Source organism: Varanus komodoensis, unplaced genomic scaffold, assembly GCF_004798865.1.
Source record: "Varanus komodoensis strain SLA01 unplaced genomic scaffold, ASM479886v1 scaffold2, whole genome shotgun sequence".
Taxonomy (NCBI): domain Eukaryota; kingdom Metazoa; phylum Chordata; class Lepidosauria; order Squamata; family Varanidae; genus Varanus; species Varanus komodoensis.
Window position 1 is genome coordinate 44345135 of NW_025335568.1, and position 18296 is coordinate 44363430.

The following is an 18296-nucleotide window of genomic DNA, read 5'->3' on the forward strand; positions in this document are numbered from 1 at the left end:
TTTAGTCTTATATATGTTTATGCAGAAAAGTCCTACAGTCCATGCTGGATGGAAATACTGGGGGTTGTATACAGTAGCTTCTTCTGCCTAAACATGCATAGGATTGCATCCTAAATCTCCTTAATTGGGCGTGGGAGAACATTTGTGGACTGAGACACTTACATCTTTGCTACATCCTCAGGGTCATGACAGAGACCTTGAACATTCAGTTACTCACATCAGGGAGCTTTGAAATGAAGTCATAAGCATTCGCTTCTTTAGCCGCCTGCTCAATTTCAGCATCAGTAATATCCTCCCGGCCATACCGAATGTTGCCTGCTATTGTGGTCCCAAACAAAACCGGTTCCTGGCTTACAATGCCAATGTTTTCTCTCAGCCACTTGATATTAAGCGTCCGGATATCATGTCCATCAATGGTAACCTGGGAGAAAGATCGGTGGAGTTTGTAAGAGCCATACAAGCAGATTTTAAGTGGGGGTAATTAATAGTGGGATTCAGAGTGTAATCCTGTGCATATTTAGGCAGGAATAAGTTCTAAGTAGTGGCTGGGGAATTCTTGGAGTTGTAGCACTATTTTCTGCCTAAACTTACATAGGATTGCATCCTCAGATAAGTTTCTTAGACAGAGGAACAGACAGGCCCACCACAGAGGAGTCAGGAACCACATGAATAATGCACTTCTATATGGACAGCATTTAATAAATTTCCTTAAATAAAATTCAATTGTGACATTATTTAGTCCGTCTTTGAGTGGGGGGTTATTTGAAAAAGCACACTTCAAAGTCCTTTTTAATGGATTTGGTGCAGATGGTGGGACTGATACTAAGACCATTAAACAGCATTTGACCTCTGAACAATATCAGAAGGATCATAAGATACTTTGATTCCCAGCTTGGAAGAATCTGGCACTGTAGCCCAAAATCAGGAGCTCCAATTCTCTTCCAAACCAGGGAGAAACTACACCAGCTGTTCTCTGATGTCAGAAAAAGAACCTCAGGAAAGTGAGAATGGGAGCAGGGAGGGGAAGGAATGGGATGGGAGAAGCCAGGATACAGGGAATAATGAAGCTGCTCCAGCTTCTTTCCCTCCCCCTTTGAAATACTCTTGCTAGTTGGCCAAAAATGGCCAAGCACAAATACAGAGTAGGAAGGACAGGGAGACAAAGATTACTTGTGCCCTGCATTGGATGCCTACAAGGCTCTGGCATCCTGATGGGACTCTGCCTTAAGTCAGTTGTGCTTCTCCCAATGAAATGCTTGATTTTCATTGATTTTCATTGTAATTAACTCCACTTTTTGGCTCATTGCTCTTAAAATGAATGATAGCATTCAAATTTGGTCAAAAATGGTATGAGAACCAGGCAGTGTTGATAATACTGATATTCCAACAACTGTTCAATGATCTGTTGCTTTGTACAGGAAAATGCACAGGCATGGATTGATCAAAACTTACCTGTCCTTCCACTGGATCATAGAATCTCTGCAGTAGCTGAATGGCAGTGCTTTTCCCACAGCCACTGGAACCCACAAGAGCAATTGTTTTTCCAGGCTGGATTTTTAAGTTCAGACCTTTGAGAATCTGGATGTATTATTTTTTTTGGAAAAAAATGTGCACAAATTTTGCCATCTTACTACTTTTAGTTTAGTCCACTGTACTAATTAATTGCAAAATAAAGATCACAGAGTCACACTTCCTACAGGTATGAATTGGTTAGTGAATGACATCCTAAAACAATGCCCTTATTTAATCCACCTGGAAAAGACATCCTGTATTCCAAATAGAAATGCTTCTTTTGTTTCAGATCATGGACTGGATTGAAACAGAAGGGCTGCTCGACCTGATTTGGGAGTATCCCACTCCAGCACCACAACTCACTTCGTTCAGCAAGGTCCCCAACATTTGCACAACATTTTCCTGGGGCTGGAAGGCTTGCTGAGGGAAAGTGGAAGTGGGGGAGTTTGTGTCCACCAGCTCAGTTTTGTGTGCCTATATCTGGAACCAGTCCAATTTCTTCTATCTTATTTTTTATTAACAAACTATCAGCACTTCTTCAAACTGTCAGAAAAGGGGAATAAATATTTCTCTTATACAAATGGTTTTATCCACACACACACACACACACACAGAGAGAGAGAGAGAGAGCGAGCGAGCGCATCTTACGTGAGCATCAGGTCTGGAGGGATAGCTGAAATGGATGTTTTTGAATTCAATCTCTCCTTGGAACTTGTCTGGCTTGAGCCCTTCACCAGAACTGCTATCTATGTGACGGGGCTAGAAAGACAATTTGAAAGAAATTACTCTTCTACTGCTTTAACGCAGGACTGTTTTTCCTTCTGTCTAATGGTAAATGAAGTTAGAAGTGCACCCTTTGTAATGCTCTCTTGTGTGTTTGGAGGTTACATTTCTGGTAAGCAGAGCTCCATTTTGGATTGAAGAGTCTAGAATTCACCACCAGGCTGAAATTGTACCACATGGATATGCAATAATAACTGACAAGGAGTCCAGTTTTCTTGAAGGATATTTGTTGTGATTACCTTTGCATAGATCATGGTAGGTATATAAGTGACGTAAGTGCTCATGAGGAAAGTGGTCTGAAACAGAAGGGGAGAAAACTTCCTTCTCCTCCTCCCTAAGTGACACTCCTACCCCTAAACAGCTTGTACAAAGAATTGGGATCTGAAGTCATGCCAACATATTAATATCTGTGCCAACTTGCCAGTTTTAAAAGTGCATTTAGCAAAAGTGAATATGGCAAGGTTCCCTAGCTTGCTATTCTCATCCTGAAAAACAACACACATGCTTTTCTAAGGCCTTCTGTGCAAGGGTGAATTTTGAGAAGTTATCCAAGCCTAAAATGAATGACTGCACACAGATTTCTTGCTAGTCAGCCAAAGACTCCACCCCAGCCATAACGTCTTTAGATACAATTTCTAACTTGCAGGTTTTGATGACAAAGAACTAGAAACATTTGTGACCGTGTTGCTTTTCACCCCCAATTTACAATTGCAGTGTCTTAAAAAACTGATGGGAAACATTTGCAAAATCTTGACATTTAAACCTTGAAATGAAAAGGCTACTACCCTTCAACATGGACTAAAATAATTGTAAATAAATAAAATTGCTTCTATTCCAGCAGAATCTCTGGGTAACCCAGAACTTATATACAGTATCATCCATTTTTAAACATATTTGTAAATGCTATTATCCTCCATTACACAGAAGCTAATTTTCTGCTATTTTAAATTTTGACAAACAAGAAAGAAAGTCAGAAGGGCTACAGATGAGTTTAAAAAGATTTTTTCATAACCCACATATGACTTGAAGGCATGAATTGAACTACTCCTATCTGAATTACTTCTGTTAAAAGATCCAAGTAAGTAAAGCATTACAATAGACAATATATACGTTGGTCAATACGTACCTTTTTGATAATTCTAAAAACCTCATAGGCTGCTCCACGAGCATTAGCCAAATATTCCAAATTTGGAGAAGCTTGTCCAATGGAAAATGCACCAATGACCACTGAAAAAAACACCTATGGAGGAAATACAGGAGAAATAATATTGGTGCTTGATGATTTGTCATCAATTAATGAAACAGTATAGTAATTGAAATTGCAGTTCAGTGCACACCTCTATCTCTTACCCCTACATTTTTCAGTGGGATTTGGAACCTCTTGAAGAACTATTTCTATCTCAGCTGTTGTCTTATTTTATGTATTAAAGAAAAGTAAAATTAGAAATGATTATATGCATTGTCCTGGCTACATTCTATCTTTGCATAAAGTGAACTGGAAAATGGAAGAGTGCACCATCAAGTTATCCATTCCCTGCTAATTTGCTCTGTTTTAAGAACTTATTTGCTCTGTTTTAAGAACTTTCCATGGTCTTTCTTCAGTGCAGGTATTATCTGAGTGGGTGAGCTCTGCATCCATAAGAAAGCACCTAGAATTATTAACAATGAGATTGCTGCTACATCAGGTTCAAATGTGCATTCCCTAACAAACTGGCACCATCATCACTGAAAAGCTCAGTTGCTGATGCCGTTTCATTTCCGGACAATTCCTGTTAAACTGCAGGATCAAAAGGCAGCAAACAAATACATAATATACTACTGTATCCAGAATCCACACCACCAGTTTGATAAGTGGAAATATCCCGTTATTGAGCATGATGATCCATTGTTGTTGTTATGTGCTGTCAAGTCATCTCTGACTTATGGTGACCCTATGAATGAAACCTCTTCAAATATCCTGTCCACAAAAGTCCTTTTCATTACAGTTCTTATAAATGAGCCATCTTTCAAGCCAATTTGTGGAGAACAAGGTAGCAATGCTTCCAGCTTTTTTAAGTTGAGTCATCACCTCCCCAATCCAGCATGAAATCTCTATATCGGAGCTTCAGAAATCCTATTTGTAAAGTTTACACTTAGTAAAATAACTATACTTACAATCAACACTGTTCCAATATCATAGGTCTCTTTCTCATCTACTGTGAGTTTTGTTCCATACCAAAAGCCAAGTGCATAGCAACCAAATATCAAAAATTGGGATATACCCAAAGAAATATTAGATGTGATGCTCTTTTTAGTTCCAGCAGTTTTAGCCTCCTTGAGGTTTGTTTCATATCTGCAAATAGACTCAAAAAGATTACATTTATATATTTTTTGCCAAGTGCCTTCTGTATCCATATAGGAAAGCATTTCTGCCCATTTTAATTTCTGAAAAGCACTGCTTAATGCTGGAACCTCATTAATTTCTGAAAAGCACTGAGGATGCTGGAACCTCATTAGACCCCAGGCTATGTGGTGGCATATAAATTAGCCTTTTCATTTGAAGATGTGGACTACTGTTGTTACACGTAGCAAGCCTGAGAATGGGAGGCACATTTTATCTTGTGATGCCTCACTGATGAAGATAAAAATAATTAGATCTTCTGACTGCACAGTTTCCACTCACATATAGATAGGCAGAGGAAAATACATTTAATTCACCCTTCCAATTTAGTAACATTTGGCCATGCCTTACTTTATACAACTGGGGTGAATACATAAAGCCATATATTTCACATGGCAATCTAAAAATAAGAAATTGACCAGGCTGCCATAACTGAGGAAGAAAAACAAGACACTGTAGCTTATTTGCCATCCTGTTGATTTTGGTTGTGTACTTCCAAACGACCATAAACAGCTTCTCTGGGCGTGGCTTGTCATGTTGCCCAATCTTCCAAGAGCAGACAATGCACAGGTTAACAGCCAGCCCAGAACCCATGGCTTATCTCCACCCTTGCTAGGTTCAGAGGACACGACAAGGCACTCTCTGTGGAGGTAAGTATATTAACTCAGGAGTGAATGATAAGTAATTATGGGGCAGAAAAATAAGCCATGATTGCTTATTTTCCTTTCCCAGTTGTGCTCACCCACTCCTTGTTTCATGTGACACAGGTAGGCCCTATTCCATCAATGGGATGCATACCCTTTGTAAGCCTGTAGGGCAATCATCACCATGAGATCTTAAACATGAATGAATCTACCCCACACAGCTATTTTTTCAATTAATCTGCAGTGATTATTTTGCCTACTGATCTCTTATTACTTTGCTTGTCTCAGCTTTGGGGAAGACAGAGAGAATGAAAGCTTCTATGTGGATTTGCCATTAGAGTTATAGGTTCACAATACAGTTCCAATTGCAAAAAGGCTGTCATTTGGAAGTGAAAAAACGCAGAAGATGAGGATGGCCTATACTTTGGTGGTGCAGCATGCTTTGCTTGGGGAATGTCCTAGTCTCCATTTACAGTATCTTCAGCTGGGAAGTCTCATGCCAGAGGCCCAAGAGAACTGGTGCCAACTAGTGCAGTCAGTACAAAAGTAGATGGACCATTGGTCTGCTCTGCTCTGGTACAAGGCAGCTTCCTAGATTCCTTCCTAGATTTCTACCTACCTACTTTTTGATAATTTTACCTTGATACCGCTTTTGCCTGTCCATTAAAAGCAACAACTGTCCGGATGGCAGACAAGACTTCTTCTGCTACAGCACCTGCCTTCGCATAAGCCAAGAGCTCCTTTGTAGTCAACACTGACAGGAGCTGATAAAGAAAAATGACAGAAATCAGTCTGCAGAAGTACACAAATGGTTGTGCAAATGGACCCTTACAGGTAGGGCATGTAACTCCAGTTTTTTCCTCTTCTTTTTATTCCATTGAAATTGTATAACATAACATTAATTAAAAGAAAGGATTTTAGACGAAATATTAGAGAGATCTTTCTGAAAGCATGAAGTGTCCAAAAGTGGAAAAGCCACAGAAGGTGGCGAAAACTCCAATAGAAGTTTTCAAGCTGAGGTTGGATGGCCACCTATTGGAGCTGCAGTGATAGATTTCCTGAACTGGTCAGGGATTGCACTAGATGACCTTTGAGGAGGTTTCCAATTCTGTGATTCCATGATTTGTAGCTCTAGCAACTTACATATGACCAGACACCCCCAGATGCAACAAGAAGAGGGCTAATAGCCAATATCACCAGGGTCAGCTTCCATCCATATACAAATCCTACAATAATTCCAGTCACAAATGTGGTAGAATACTGGATTATTATACCAAGCTTGTCTCCAATGCCTTCATGAATGGTGTTAATATCTCTGCAAGAGAGGAAAACCAGGAAATTCTGTCATTGTTTCTATACCTACATTAGAATTACTATCTGAAGGAACATTCTGCTTTCTTTTCCATTCCTCAAGTTTCTTTTGACAAGAAAATAGGACCGGAGCAACAAGGAAGAGAAACTGGCCTCAATCCAGGGCGTTTCTAGTAAGATCCAGCATAGTGTAAATGAACACAATAGCCACTAATGCCATGGGATATAATCACTGTATTCTGCTGCATAATATTCAAAGTTCCAAGCTATAACCTGGCCCCAGCTTGAGTTATCTAGATGTTGAGAAATTATGTCTGACAAGCATACAAACAAGAAAAATGTGCCTCACCAAATTTGCAAAAAAACTCCCAGTTATTCCTGTTTATTCCAGAACTGGAAGGCAGTGAAATGTTGTGATTTACACCACAGTGCAGGCATTTCATGTAAGTGTAGGATCCTGGAGGACACACAGTGGTACTACATACCCATTCTCTGTGTTGAAACTAATTTATCTCCTTTGGAATTAATGCAGCAATCCATGCATGGAGGAGCTTAGTGTGTGGTAAATCAAATTAATGCAAGTTAATTTAATTAATGGGACTCTCTTTAGATCAACTAATTGAGCAGAGCCAATGACTGAGAATGCAGTCCTTTTCAAAGCATGCAGCCCTGCTAAGCAGCTATTGGTGAAGAACAGGAGATGAAATTTAGTCTCTGCACCTGCTTCCAAACATCCACTGGGTAGGATTTTGACTTCTTGGAATGTGGATGCACATCCACAGCTCATGCTGTTTGATCAATAAAGAAGATAATGTACAGAACACCCATCTGTGAATTTGAAAAGAGGTAGGGATGCACATCTGGCCCCCAGATGGTTCAGGTCAATGAAGTCATGCCCAGCATTCTGATCATCTGCTTCATACACACAACCAACCCACCTTGACTGCCCCAGTCTCCCAAAGCATAGCTTAAACAGTAACATCTTACTCTGTCAGTCTAGTGTTCAGTGTTCCTATTTGGATATTATCAAACCAGCCCATTTCTTGGTGAAGTATGGCAAAAAAGAACTTGTTGCGTATTCTAGCTGCTTGTCTAGCAGAAGAAGTCACAAAGGCCCAGATTTCAATAAAGCTACAGAGCAAGACACCAGAGCCAATCCCAATGTACTGGTAAACGTGCCTGTTGAAGATTTTAAAGATTAATAAACATTATGTTAGAATTTATTTCAATGTTTACTTCTGGCCCCCAAAATTCCCAAGGCAGTGCACAAAAGTTATAAAGATGAACAGAATTCTGTAACTTGATCAGATAGTTATACTGAAGAAAGGAAATGTATTTGCTGATTGTAAGAGATCCGTTCATACCCATGCAAACAATTCAAGGCAGACAGTCACGCAAGGCTGAGATTCTAATAAAATATTTCAGTGGCATACTAACACACAATAACCTGATCCATGCTTCACAGTGGTAAAGGAAACAGAGTAGCAGTTTCATTACAATTTAGTACTATGTGAAATGTAACTACAAATTCTCTTAGGCAGATCCCCATCTACAACAAAATTGTACATAGGAAAGTGAGCAAAATTTGGTCTAAATGCAAGATAGAGCAACTGCTTTTAAAGCTATAATTGTACAGGTTCTTACATGGTCATTTTGGCTTCAATATCAATAGCTGCTTGTGGACATGAAAAGTTGTTAATTTGCATACCATCTGTAAAATAGTAACGGTTATAAGAATTATATCGTCATATACAAGGAATATATATGTATGTATGTATGTATATATAACTGCAGATCCATGCTAATAATCCCTCCTCCCTCACAGCCATCATGGAAAGAGTCACACCAGCTGCTTCTCTGAGGTTGTAAGAGCAACTTCAGAGCAGGGTGTTAGGGAAGGAATTATAAGGAATATAACTTATCACACAGGTAGTGTCACAACAAATAGCAAATCACCCATTTCCTGATCATGCTTGAAAAGAACTTGCATCTTTGCTAATGCCTCTTATTACTTTAGGGAATCATGTGTCACATTTTCAAGGCAATGATTCTGTGAATGTACAAGTTCCATTTATAAGCCTAATGGTTCATTAGCCAAACCCAGCACAAATTAATTCACTTTTGAATCAATCTGTTTTCATGTAAGAACACATGGCTTTGGAACTTGGGGGCCAGATCCAGCCGCCATCACTCTCATTGGCTTCTCTCAAGGCAAGTTTCTATAAAACCTATATGATCTTCAGTACAACAATTTGTCTTAGTATTTCCTGAACACCTGGAGAGGTTTTTGTTTCACCAAATTTCATTGAAGTTTCCTAATGAAAAACAGTCAGTGCTGATAGTATTTTCAAGTCCTGTCCCCTTCAACAGCATTCTCAGCTTCAGGATGTCTGGAAAGTCAGAATCCCAAATAAGCAGTTAGGGGGGAATTGTGATGTTTTACCTGTAGGCACATTTAGACTGGTTCCCACAAAGCTGTTTGTCATGCGGCCAAAGATAATGATCAGAAGTGGCAGTCCGATTCCAGCTGCAGCAGCTGTGATAGCCCCTACTATCATTAAAAGGATATCGAATCCATCTGCAAAGCTAAACTACATTGATAAAGAAAAATGGGGCAATATGGATGAATTTATGGAAGAATGCTTCTTCAAAGAATCTGAGACTATCTTAAAATATTCAGATAAAGAGAAGTTGAATAAGTGGCTTCTTCCAGTTGTGCCTGCCACAGGTACTTGGTTCAGCATCAGGGCAGACTTGAGGGCTGGGGAGCAGGAGGTAAGAGTGCTCTTTATATTCAGTTCTGTGGTATAATGGTTTATATTCAGTTATCTCTGCAAGCTCCCTGTCCCTCTCAGTACCAGTCTGGAGCACTAGCGTGGGCGAACAAGACTTTTTAGGGGTTCTCTTGATATACTGCCCACCCTGCTTCTCAACAGATTCCCAATCTGAGCTGACAGAGGTAGCCTCAGATGTGATGCTGAGTTCACCTGGGCTGCTGATTTTGGAAGGCACCAACATTCATGGTGCCTCGTTTGGGGCAGCTCAAGATTTCACTGTCTCTAGGAAACCTGTGGGACTGTCCCAAACTGTCATCAGGCCAGTGCACATATTGGGGTGTACTCTAGACTTGTTTTTTCCCCCCAGCTTATCATGGAGATGGTGATCTGAAGGTGGGGGACTTTGATTTCATCTTCGTGTCATAGTTAGTTCACCGCCAGCCGAGATTTAGACAGAGAGTAGCTTTTCCCCTTTGCCAGGTTAGGAGAACCTATTAGAATGCTTTGTCTCAAGATGCTAATAGAATTAAATAGTTTTCAGGGAAGTTTAAAACTGGCAGCCCTGTTGAAATCCTGGTTGATCTCTCGAATGCAGTTCACACAATTGCTCCTGCATGCTCTCTGCATAGTAGAGCTTGTATGGCTTTGTGGAATAACCTAGAACTAAGAGCAATGAAACAAAACAGGAAATAGCTTGAGTGTAAATGGTCAAAAAATCCAAGTGGATGCAGTCAAGGCCTGGATATGTCTATAATCAAGTATATTGAGGGCAGTGAAGGCAACAAAGAAACAACTGTTCATTGACCTTATTCAGTCTTCTATCTGCTACCCAGTGGAACTTCCTAGGGCAGTGATGGTGACCCTTTTAGAGACCAACTGCCCAAATTGCAACCCAAAATCCACTTATTTAGCACAAAGTGCCAACACTGCAATAAAACCTGAATACTGATGTTTTAAGTTTAGAAAAAACAACTCACAGCCAGTCAAGCAAATATATATACACAGTATATCCTTGGCAGCACACTGACCGGCCGTGCGAAAGCTCGGATGAGTTGCAGCTAATGAGTCACAGCTTGTGATGTCATTGCCTGGCACCGCTACTCCTTTCCGAGCATGCGCATGGCCCCTATGCTCACTGTTATCCAATTCTCAGCTGCTGGGGCAATGCTGGGGCAACTTGGCTCATGTGCCGACAGAGAGGGCCCTGTATGCCTGCTGTGGCACGTGTGCCATAGGTTCAGCACCACTGTCCTAAGGTCACCCAGGGCCTACTATATGCTAGTCCTACCAGTCAATGGCCCTGCTGGATGGGAATTCTGGGTGTTGAGCTCCAAATGCCTCTGAAGGCCACCAGGTTGGGGAAGGCTGCTGTAGACCCATCTGAGGCTCACTGTAACATACTTGCTAAGGACTTCCAGGACCAAATCTTTTGCGTCTGCCAGGGCTTAGACTCCAACATTATAACAGCTGAATCTGGCAAATTTCCTAGAGTACAGCCTGATTTAGTTTTATTGGACGGGTTTCAGTTGGTGTAGCTCCAGAATTTTAACAAGGTGCTTGGACAGGTTTGTGCAATCATGTCTGTACTGGATCCTTGCTGTTCTTGGCTAATACAAACTAGCAGGAAAGGAACTGCCAGCTGGACCAGGGAGGTGGTTAATGCTTTCTTACAAGAAGGAGTGATCCCATGACATGTGAAACAAGCAGCGATGTGGCAACTCCTGAAGAAACCTTCTCTGGATCCAGAAGCTCTTAATAAGAACAGCGGTAAATATCCCCTTCCTTGGCTAGGTTCTTGAGCAGGTGACAGCCAACCAGTTCCAGGAACTCCTGGATGAGATTGATTATCTGGATCCATTTTAGTTAGGATTTTGGCACAGAAACAGCTTTGTTCATCCCATATGATACCTATGCTAGGAGAAGATTGTGACCCTGTTGGTAATCCAGGAGTGACTTTTGATACCCTCAACCATGGTATCTTTCTGGGCAGTTGGCTGAATTGGGATTAAGGGGCACTGCATCGTAGTGGTTCTACTCCTACTTGTATGGCTGGCTCCAGAAAGTAGTGCTTGTCGGATATTGTTCTGTCCTTTGGACTCTGCAGTATGGGGTTCCTCAGGGGTAAGTCTTGTCCCCCATGCTAACATCTATATGGAACCATTAAGTGGGTTATCCAGAGTTTTGAAGTGCATTGTCATCAGTATGCTGATGATATGCAGCTCTATTTCTCCTGTTCAGACCTTCAGCAGGTAAGGCCGAGAATGTCCTAAACCAGTGCCTGAGGTGAAGAATGAATTGCTGTTAGTGGATGGTCCTTCTGACTGGATGTAGAGAATCCAACCTGTTCTAGATGGATTTGCACTCCCCTTGAAGGAGCAGGTTCATAGTTTAGGGGCTCTTCAAGAGTCATCTTTGTCACTTGAGGCCTAGGTGGCTTTAGATGCATGAAGCACCATCTGCTGACTTTGGCAGCCTGGGTACTCCCCCTGTCTGGACAGGGATAGCTTGCTTTCAATAATCTACGCTCTGCTAATATCTAAACTAGATTACTGCAATGCACTTTACATGGTGATGACTTTGAAGATCATTCAGAAGCAAAATGAAGCAGCTAGAATAATAACAGGGACCAAATGGTCCAAACACATAGAATCAATTCTGGTCCACTTGCATTAACTGCCTATATGTTTCTGAGCCCAACTCAAGGTGCTTGTTTCAATCTATAAAGCTCTATATGGCTTGGGACCACAATAGCTGATGGAACAGCTGTCTAAACTGCAATCTACCCAGATGTCGTGATCAAGATTGGGGCCTGACTCTGCTAACTCTAAGGAAGATTCACCTGGCAACAAGCAGCAGGGCCTTTTCAGTGTTTGCCCCATAAAAACATGGGCTGCTTTGGATGCTATTCTAATATTATGTACCATGGAGTCAAGATTACTTGCTCTTGCACACTTCCTCATCTCTCTATTCCTACTCATGTCTGAGGATTTGAAAAGTAACTTTCAGTTCAGAAAAAGGAGATACTGTAATGTCTCTATGTTGTGAGCAAAGAAGGGAGAAAGTGTTTGAGCCCAAAGGATGCTTTTGCTCTCCCTGTAATGGTAGATGTGGAAACAGTAACATCTAAACTACAGTAGCTCCCTCAAATGACAAACAGAAAGCAAATCAGTAGATTACAAACTCACCAGCTCAAAAAATCCAACCATCATGATCTTTTCCTTCTTTGACTTCTCATTTTCCTTTCTAAAAAGATTTAAACAAAATATCAAATCAGTTTAATTTCCTCTGAAGTAAATACAAAATTCAGTACAGATAAACCTACTTTTTCTGGTTCTTTTTAAAGTGATCATTTTGGGCAGCTACTTCATTCAGCTGGAAAGCAGGGTTGTCATAGCCATGGCTCGGTAGCTCTGTTGATAAAAAAAAAGTTGGCTGGAATTAGCACAATAGATCTTTTGAGAACTCTACCTCTCTCTCTCTCTCTCATCTTTCTACCATCTATCTACCTATCTAATCATCTCCCTGCCTCATAAAAATGCACAGAATTCAATAAGCAAAATTAATTGCTTAGGCTGATATTATTCCAGAAGATCTAGCTCATTTGCAGTGTTTACCCATACAGAGACAGCTCTCCAGTGCAATTAAGTTAAAAGGTTAAAAAAGAGATTTTTTTTTTTTAAAGTGTGACAAAGCCAGCAAGCAGCTCCCTGAATAAACTTCAACTAAGCAACTAGCTCATCACAGGCTTTTGAAAAGTTTCAGTGTGTGTCTTTCTAACAGTCTTATACTTGAAACTGCACATACAGAATACAGAAGTAACTCTCCATTCATGAAAGTTTTTACAAGCGTTCTTCAAAAAGTTTCCTCACTTTTTAAAACTCTTTTTAGAATTTCAAAAACAAATTACATCACTTTTCTACATAGTCGTCTTCCTTTGTGATGCATTTTTCCCGGCGCTGTACCTTTTTAATGCCATCAGCAAAAATATATAAAATATATTTATAAAAGATAAAAGTGCAGAAACTTTTTGAAGACCTTGTACATTAACAAGATGTTAGCAAAAGACAACACTAGATTTGAACAGTGATATCTTACTCTCTCATCAATGTTTCTCATACCTACCCCCACTCCCCAATCTAATGTGGCAGTACCAATTCAATAACATGCATTCTTGGGTCAGTGAGATGCTAGAAAGTTTATACATATTTATCTCTCACCAGTTTTTTTAAATCTTTGGCTGAAATAATAGGAGGTCAAAATGAGCTCTTCTCAAAAAAAAAAAAAAAAGGCAGGTGGATTTCAGAGGATTTAATGATGGTTTAAGTGATCTTTGATAAACTGGTTTGCCACATTTGTCCAACTGCACAGCTTTAAGAGAAGTTGTAGGACATTAAATATGAATTAATATTATTCTTTCACACCAGAATTTGCCTTAACAGTTAACAACAGGCATATTGGGAAAAGGATAAATGTCCAGGTAAGATTCTGTCCGCATCTTAAACAGCAAATCCACTAACATGTTAAAAGATGACAGTGATATGATAATGCCACCCCTTCTATATATAAAATTGTGTAATTCTGAATGGTTTATTTTGATTTGTATGTACAGGTGCTACAGTGATACATTGGATCAGGATGTGGACACTTTTTTCTGCTCATGTTGATCTTCCATGATGAGATTCCCCAGAACTTGAACAGCAATTTGAAATATGAATCCCAGAAAATCCCTGACTCTAGAAGGGTTTCCAGATAAGTTTTACCAAACCCTTTTTCTGCTAGTTCCAAAGCTTCATCATCTTTATAATCATATTGAGTCAGATTGCTTTTCTTTCCCATGATGCTTATATTACAGAGATTCCTAAGCCTAGCAAGAATTATACTTACTGCACTAACTATCAATCTTTTTGTTAATTCTCATAGATACCGAAATATTAACTTAGATCACAACAAGGTATCACAACAAGAGTTTAAGAGAAGCAGGAGAGATTTATTAAACCTAGACAGGGGATGATAATCTTGGGCTGCGATCTGATCAACTGAAGCTTAAATGTTTATAAGCCCTCAGATTTAGAGGCATATGAGCAACTGATGCAGAGTGGGAAGAATAGTGGAGGCAATAGATTTTAACATGTTTGGAGATTGAGGGAAGGAGGCTGGAGTTTCATCAGAATAGACTGTATCCTGCTCGCCTAGCCTTCTCCTCTCACTAGCACCATGAAATGTAGTTCTTACCTCCTCTCCAAGGTTAATTGCCAATCTTGAAGAGGCTGCCAGCATAGTGCCAGCTGTGTGAGCACAGGTTCCTAGCTCTGACATTGGAATATTTCTTCCAGTCTTGGACTTGGAAATGTGAATTATCCCATGGCACCCTGAATGCTGCCTAAGGTCACAACCTCTATCTCTCAGATCAGTTGCTGACCTGATCATTTCAAATGCTGAGAGAACAGATGTGGTGGCTCTTGCTTTATTGAATGCTGATACTTAGATTTCAAGTTAAAGCATCCCTAACAGATGGCTGCTTAGCTGCACCTTGAATGCCTTCAATGTGGGAAGGTCCATGTTCTCCCTAGATGATTGGTCCCATTGTCATATTGCTCCTACAGTTAGAAAATCAGATACCACAATTTACCAGGTCTGGAGACTTCATTCACGGTATAACTTCTGAAATGACCTTTCATTGTTTTGTGATGCTTTAGACTTCAAGAGTAAATAGTATTCACCAAAAAACTGCACCAAAAGAGAATATATAAGAGACTTTATAAGCAGCTGCTTCAACATGACATTGAAAACCAGCAAGAAAAGAAATGCATGGCAATTTGGATGCATTTAAATTGAAACAATGAAAAGTAAAATACCCCTCAATTCGAGTCAATCAAGAAAGGCTAACAGGAAAACTCACACTGTGAAAGACATTTCCCATGGATTTACTGGTTATGATTCCCGTTCCTGAGCTATCTATGCTCTTGCATATCCTATAGGATATGCCTCATGCATCTGAAGATGCTAGTCCATGAGAACTGGAGGCACTTTTGCTAGTCTTTATGATGCCACAGGGCACTCCGGATTTTTTTTCAACAGATTAACACAGTTATTCCTGTAGAAATTATATTCTGATGTATATTTACTTGTTTTGTATCTTGCCATCTTTCTTGCAAGGAACCCAAAGCAGTTTACAGAATTGTTGCTACTTTACCTGAACAACAACACAGTGTAGTGCATTAGGCTGAAAGTCAGCATCTGGTCCCCAAGTCACCCAGTGAGCTACACAGCCAAGTGGGGACTCAGACCCAAATCTCACAGGTCCCAGTCCAGTGCTCTAACCACTCCACCACACTGGCTCTCATAATATATGAGCATGGACATTTTGCATTTATTTTTAGTATGTTTGTCCCACTCCTTATCTGAAAGGGCTTCTGAAGCCGTTGACAGACAATCAAGTAAAGGACACAGTCTCTCTTACGGCCTTTGCAATATAAAATGCATGAGACATAAGGGAAAAGGAAAAGGGGGAAAGAGTGAGTGTTAAATCTTTCAGCTGGGTGGCAGTATGGCCCTGCTTTCTCATCACCCTCCATATAGCCTGCTGGAATGGCTGATGGAGATGACTATCAAGGGAGGAGAAAACTAGTGCCTGATTGTGTAGAAGCTATATCCTGTAGCATGTGGATCAATTTCCCTCGAATGTTTCAGATATGTTCCCAGTGCAGACAGATATTTTATTTCTTAAAGATTTCTTAACAAACAAACCCATGGTCCTTAGACATCGTCTGAGGGGCCATAGGTTAGTTCAGCTTCTCACCTACAAAGTTGCATTCCTGACTTCGGAGCTGGGGACCAGAGATTGGATCTCCTTTCTCCTTGCAAAGAACTACTCCAACTGCTATCCAAGATCAGGAATGTGACCATGGAGAGGCAGGAAAGGTAAAATTCTGGGACATGGGTGGGGGGGGGGGCAGGAAGGAAAGGAGACTGCAGGGGCTAAGTTGTCAGGCAGCCAGAAGCTGCTGTAGCCCCCCCCCCCCCAAATGTCATGGCTCAGATAGCCCAAAATGCTGTCTAGTGAATGCTGAATGGGTGGAGAGGTGGAGGGGAAGTCTCCCACTCTGCACTGAATATTCAAAAGCCTCCCAGTTTAGGGGGTTGGTTGGGCCTGGTTTGTTTCATTTGCTTGTTTTAGTGATGGCTGTGGGCAGATGCTGAGTTGGATCCAATTTTGCCCATACTTAAATTAATAGGATTCAAGGTAATCATGACTACCTGAAGTCCAATGGATCTACATCAAGGAAATAGGCAGTACAGACACAGAAATGGATGAATTCTCCTGTGTGCCTTGGGAAAGTGAACTCCAAGTTTTGAACTCCAAGGGCACACATGAGAAGGGAGGGAGAATCCGCACACTTTCTTATCTTAAACACACCTTACCCACAAACACACTTGGTCTTGAAATTATATAGAGTTTTGTGTTTTACAATACATTGTTAACATTTGGAAGACAGAAGCATTTCTAACTCTGCAATCCTGTCTCTACTTTTCTGTAAGCCTCACGGAAGCTGGTGGGAGTTACTCCTCAGTATACAGGCATAGGACTGTGCTGCTAAGCAGTGAGAGCAACCATGGGTAAAGCTCCTACTCACACCAGGCAGCAGGTCCCACCGAACAGAATGACACCTACTTCTGAATGGACTTGTACAGAACTGCACCAGTCACCAAGCGGCTGACCTCACTACATGTCTGTTTGCCTGCATGTTATACCAGAGGACAACATATTTCTCTGGATCCGTAGAAGGCTGTTGCAGCTGGGTGACTTCAGATGGTGCCAGGTGTAGAAGAAGAGAGCTCACCTTTGGTGAGGAGAGGAGATCATTTCAGCAGGCAGAGTGTGTCCTGCCACTTGCTTCACCTTAAAGGAGCCAGAGTCCGTTCCTCTTCCGTGCCTGCCCACCCTAACATCGCGCTATCTCCCTTCCCCATCTCCACATTGCAAGTCCGCATGGCCTCACCTGCGGTCTCCTGGGCAGCGAGAGATGCTGAGCCTGCGAGTCCGCGCTCGGCCGCGCTTCTTCCGCTGCCAGGCAGCAGCCCTGGCAAGCCTTTGCCCAGCAGACGCAGCACTGGTCTTCTGGACCTCGCTCAGCCCCTCGGAGCTGTGGAGGGCACGCCCCGCAGCCGGTCCCGTGCCCGGGGGTGGGTTTCACTAAGGGCAGGAAGGGCTGCCCTCCGTCCAGGCGGGCGAGGGACAGAGGAGTCACAGCCTCAACCCAGGCGATGATTTTATTCGTCCTTGTCTTGTTCTCTTCTCTTGCACTTAGTTCAGTCGCGAGCGCCGGGCAGCCTTTTCAAACGCAAAGGACAAGCGCAGCGTTTGAAAGACTGATGGAGAGCTGCGACTGCATCCGCAATTCGCCTGGCATCTTGAGCATGTGATTTGCTCTGTAAACACTCGACGGGAATGAGCGCTTTGCCCCTCAAGTTTCCTTGTTTCCAACTCCATCCAGAAAGTAGAATCCTTTTGGACAAGAAGGATAGAAGAGTTAAAAAGTCCAACAACTGAATTCTGAAAAGGACAGCAGAAGCCTTACATCTGGCACAAATGTTTGATCATCTTAGGATTCATTTCGCAGTGAATATCTCAGTTGAAAATTTCTCCATGCTCAAATTTATGGAGCTGGTGCCACTGAGCTCATATACCTACACAGAGCCTGAAGCCACCTTTGGGGGTCCTTCTCCAGAAGCCCCTTCCAAAGGAAGTGAGGTGGGTGACACCTTTTCAGCTGTGGCACAGCGGTTTTGAAATGAGCTTTTCAAAGAGAAGCACCTGGTGCCTACTTTGTATTCTGTTTTCTTCCATGTGACGTTCTCTTTATTTTTCTGGCGTTTTAACCATACAAC

The 18296-nt window shown here is 41.4% G+C and overlaps 1 protein-coding gene across 1 annotated transcript in view; it reads right to left on the reverse strand.

Annotated features, from left to right (window-relative positions):
* The window catches only part of LOC123022737 (ATP-dependent translocase ABCB1-like), a 38227-nt gene extending 20732 nt beyond the window's left edge, over positions 1-17495 (reverse strand). The window contains exons 1-10 of the mRNA XM_044428699.1: positions 17408-17495; positions 15037-15134; positions 12730-12817; positions 12593-12650; positions 5959-6083; positions 4450-4627; positions 3422-3535; positions 2161-2271; positions 1453-1578; positions 218-421 (exon numbers count right to left, since the gene is read on the reverse strand). Of these exons, the coding sequence (XP_044284634.1) occupies positions 218-421; positions 1453-1578; positions 2161-2271; positions 3422-3535; positions 4450-4627; positions 5959-6083; positions 12593-12650; positions 12730-12817; positions 15037-15085 (1053 nt within the window). The 5' untranslated portion in view covers positions 15086-15134; positions 17408-17495. The remainder of the gene's footprint in view (positions 1-217; positions 422-1452; positions 1579-2160; positions 2272-3421; positions 3536-4449; positions 4628-5958; positions 6084-12592; positions 12651-12729; positions 12818-15036; positions 15135-17407) is intronic.
* Positions 17496-18296: the final 801 nt, after the last annotated feature.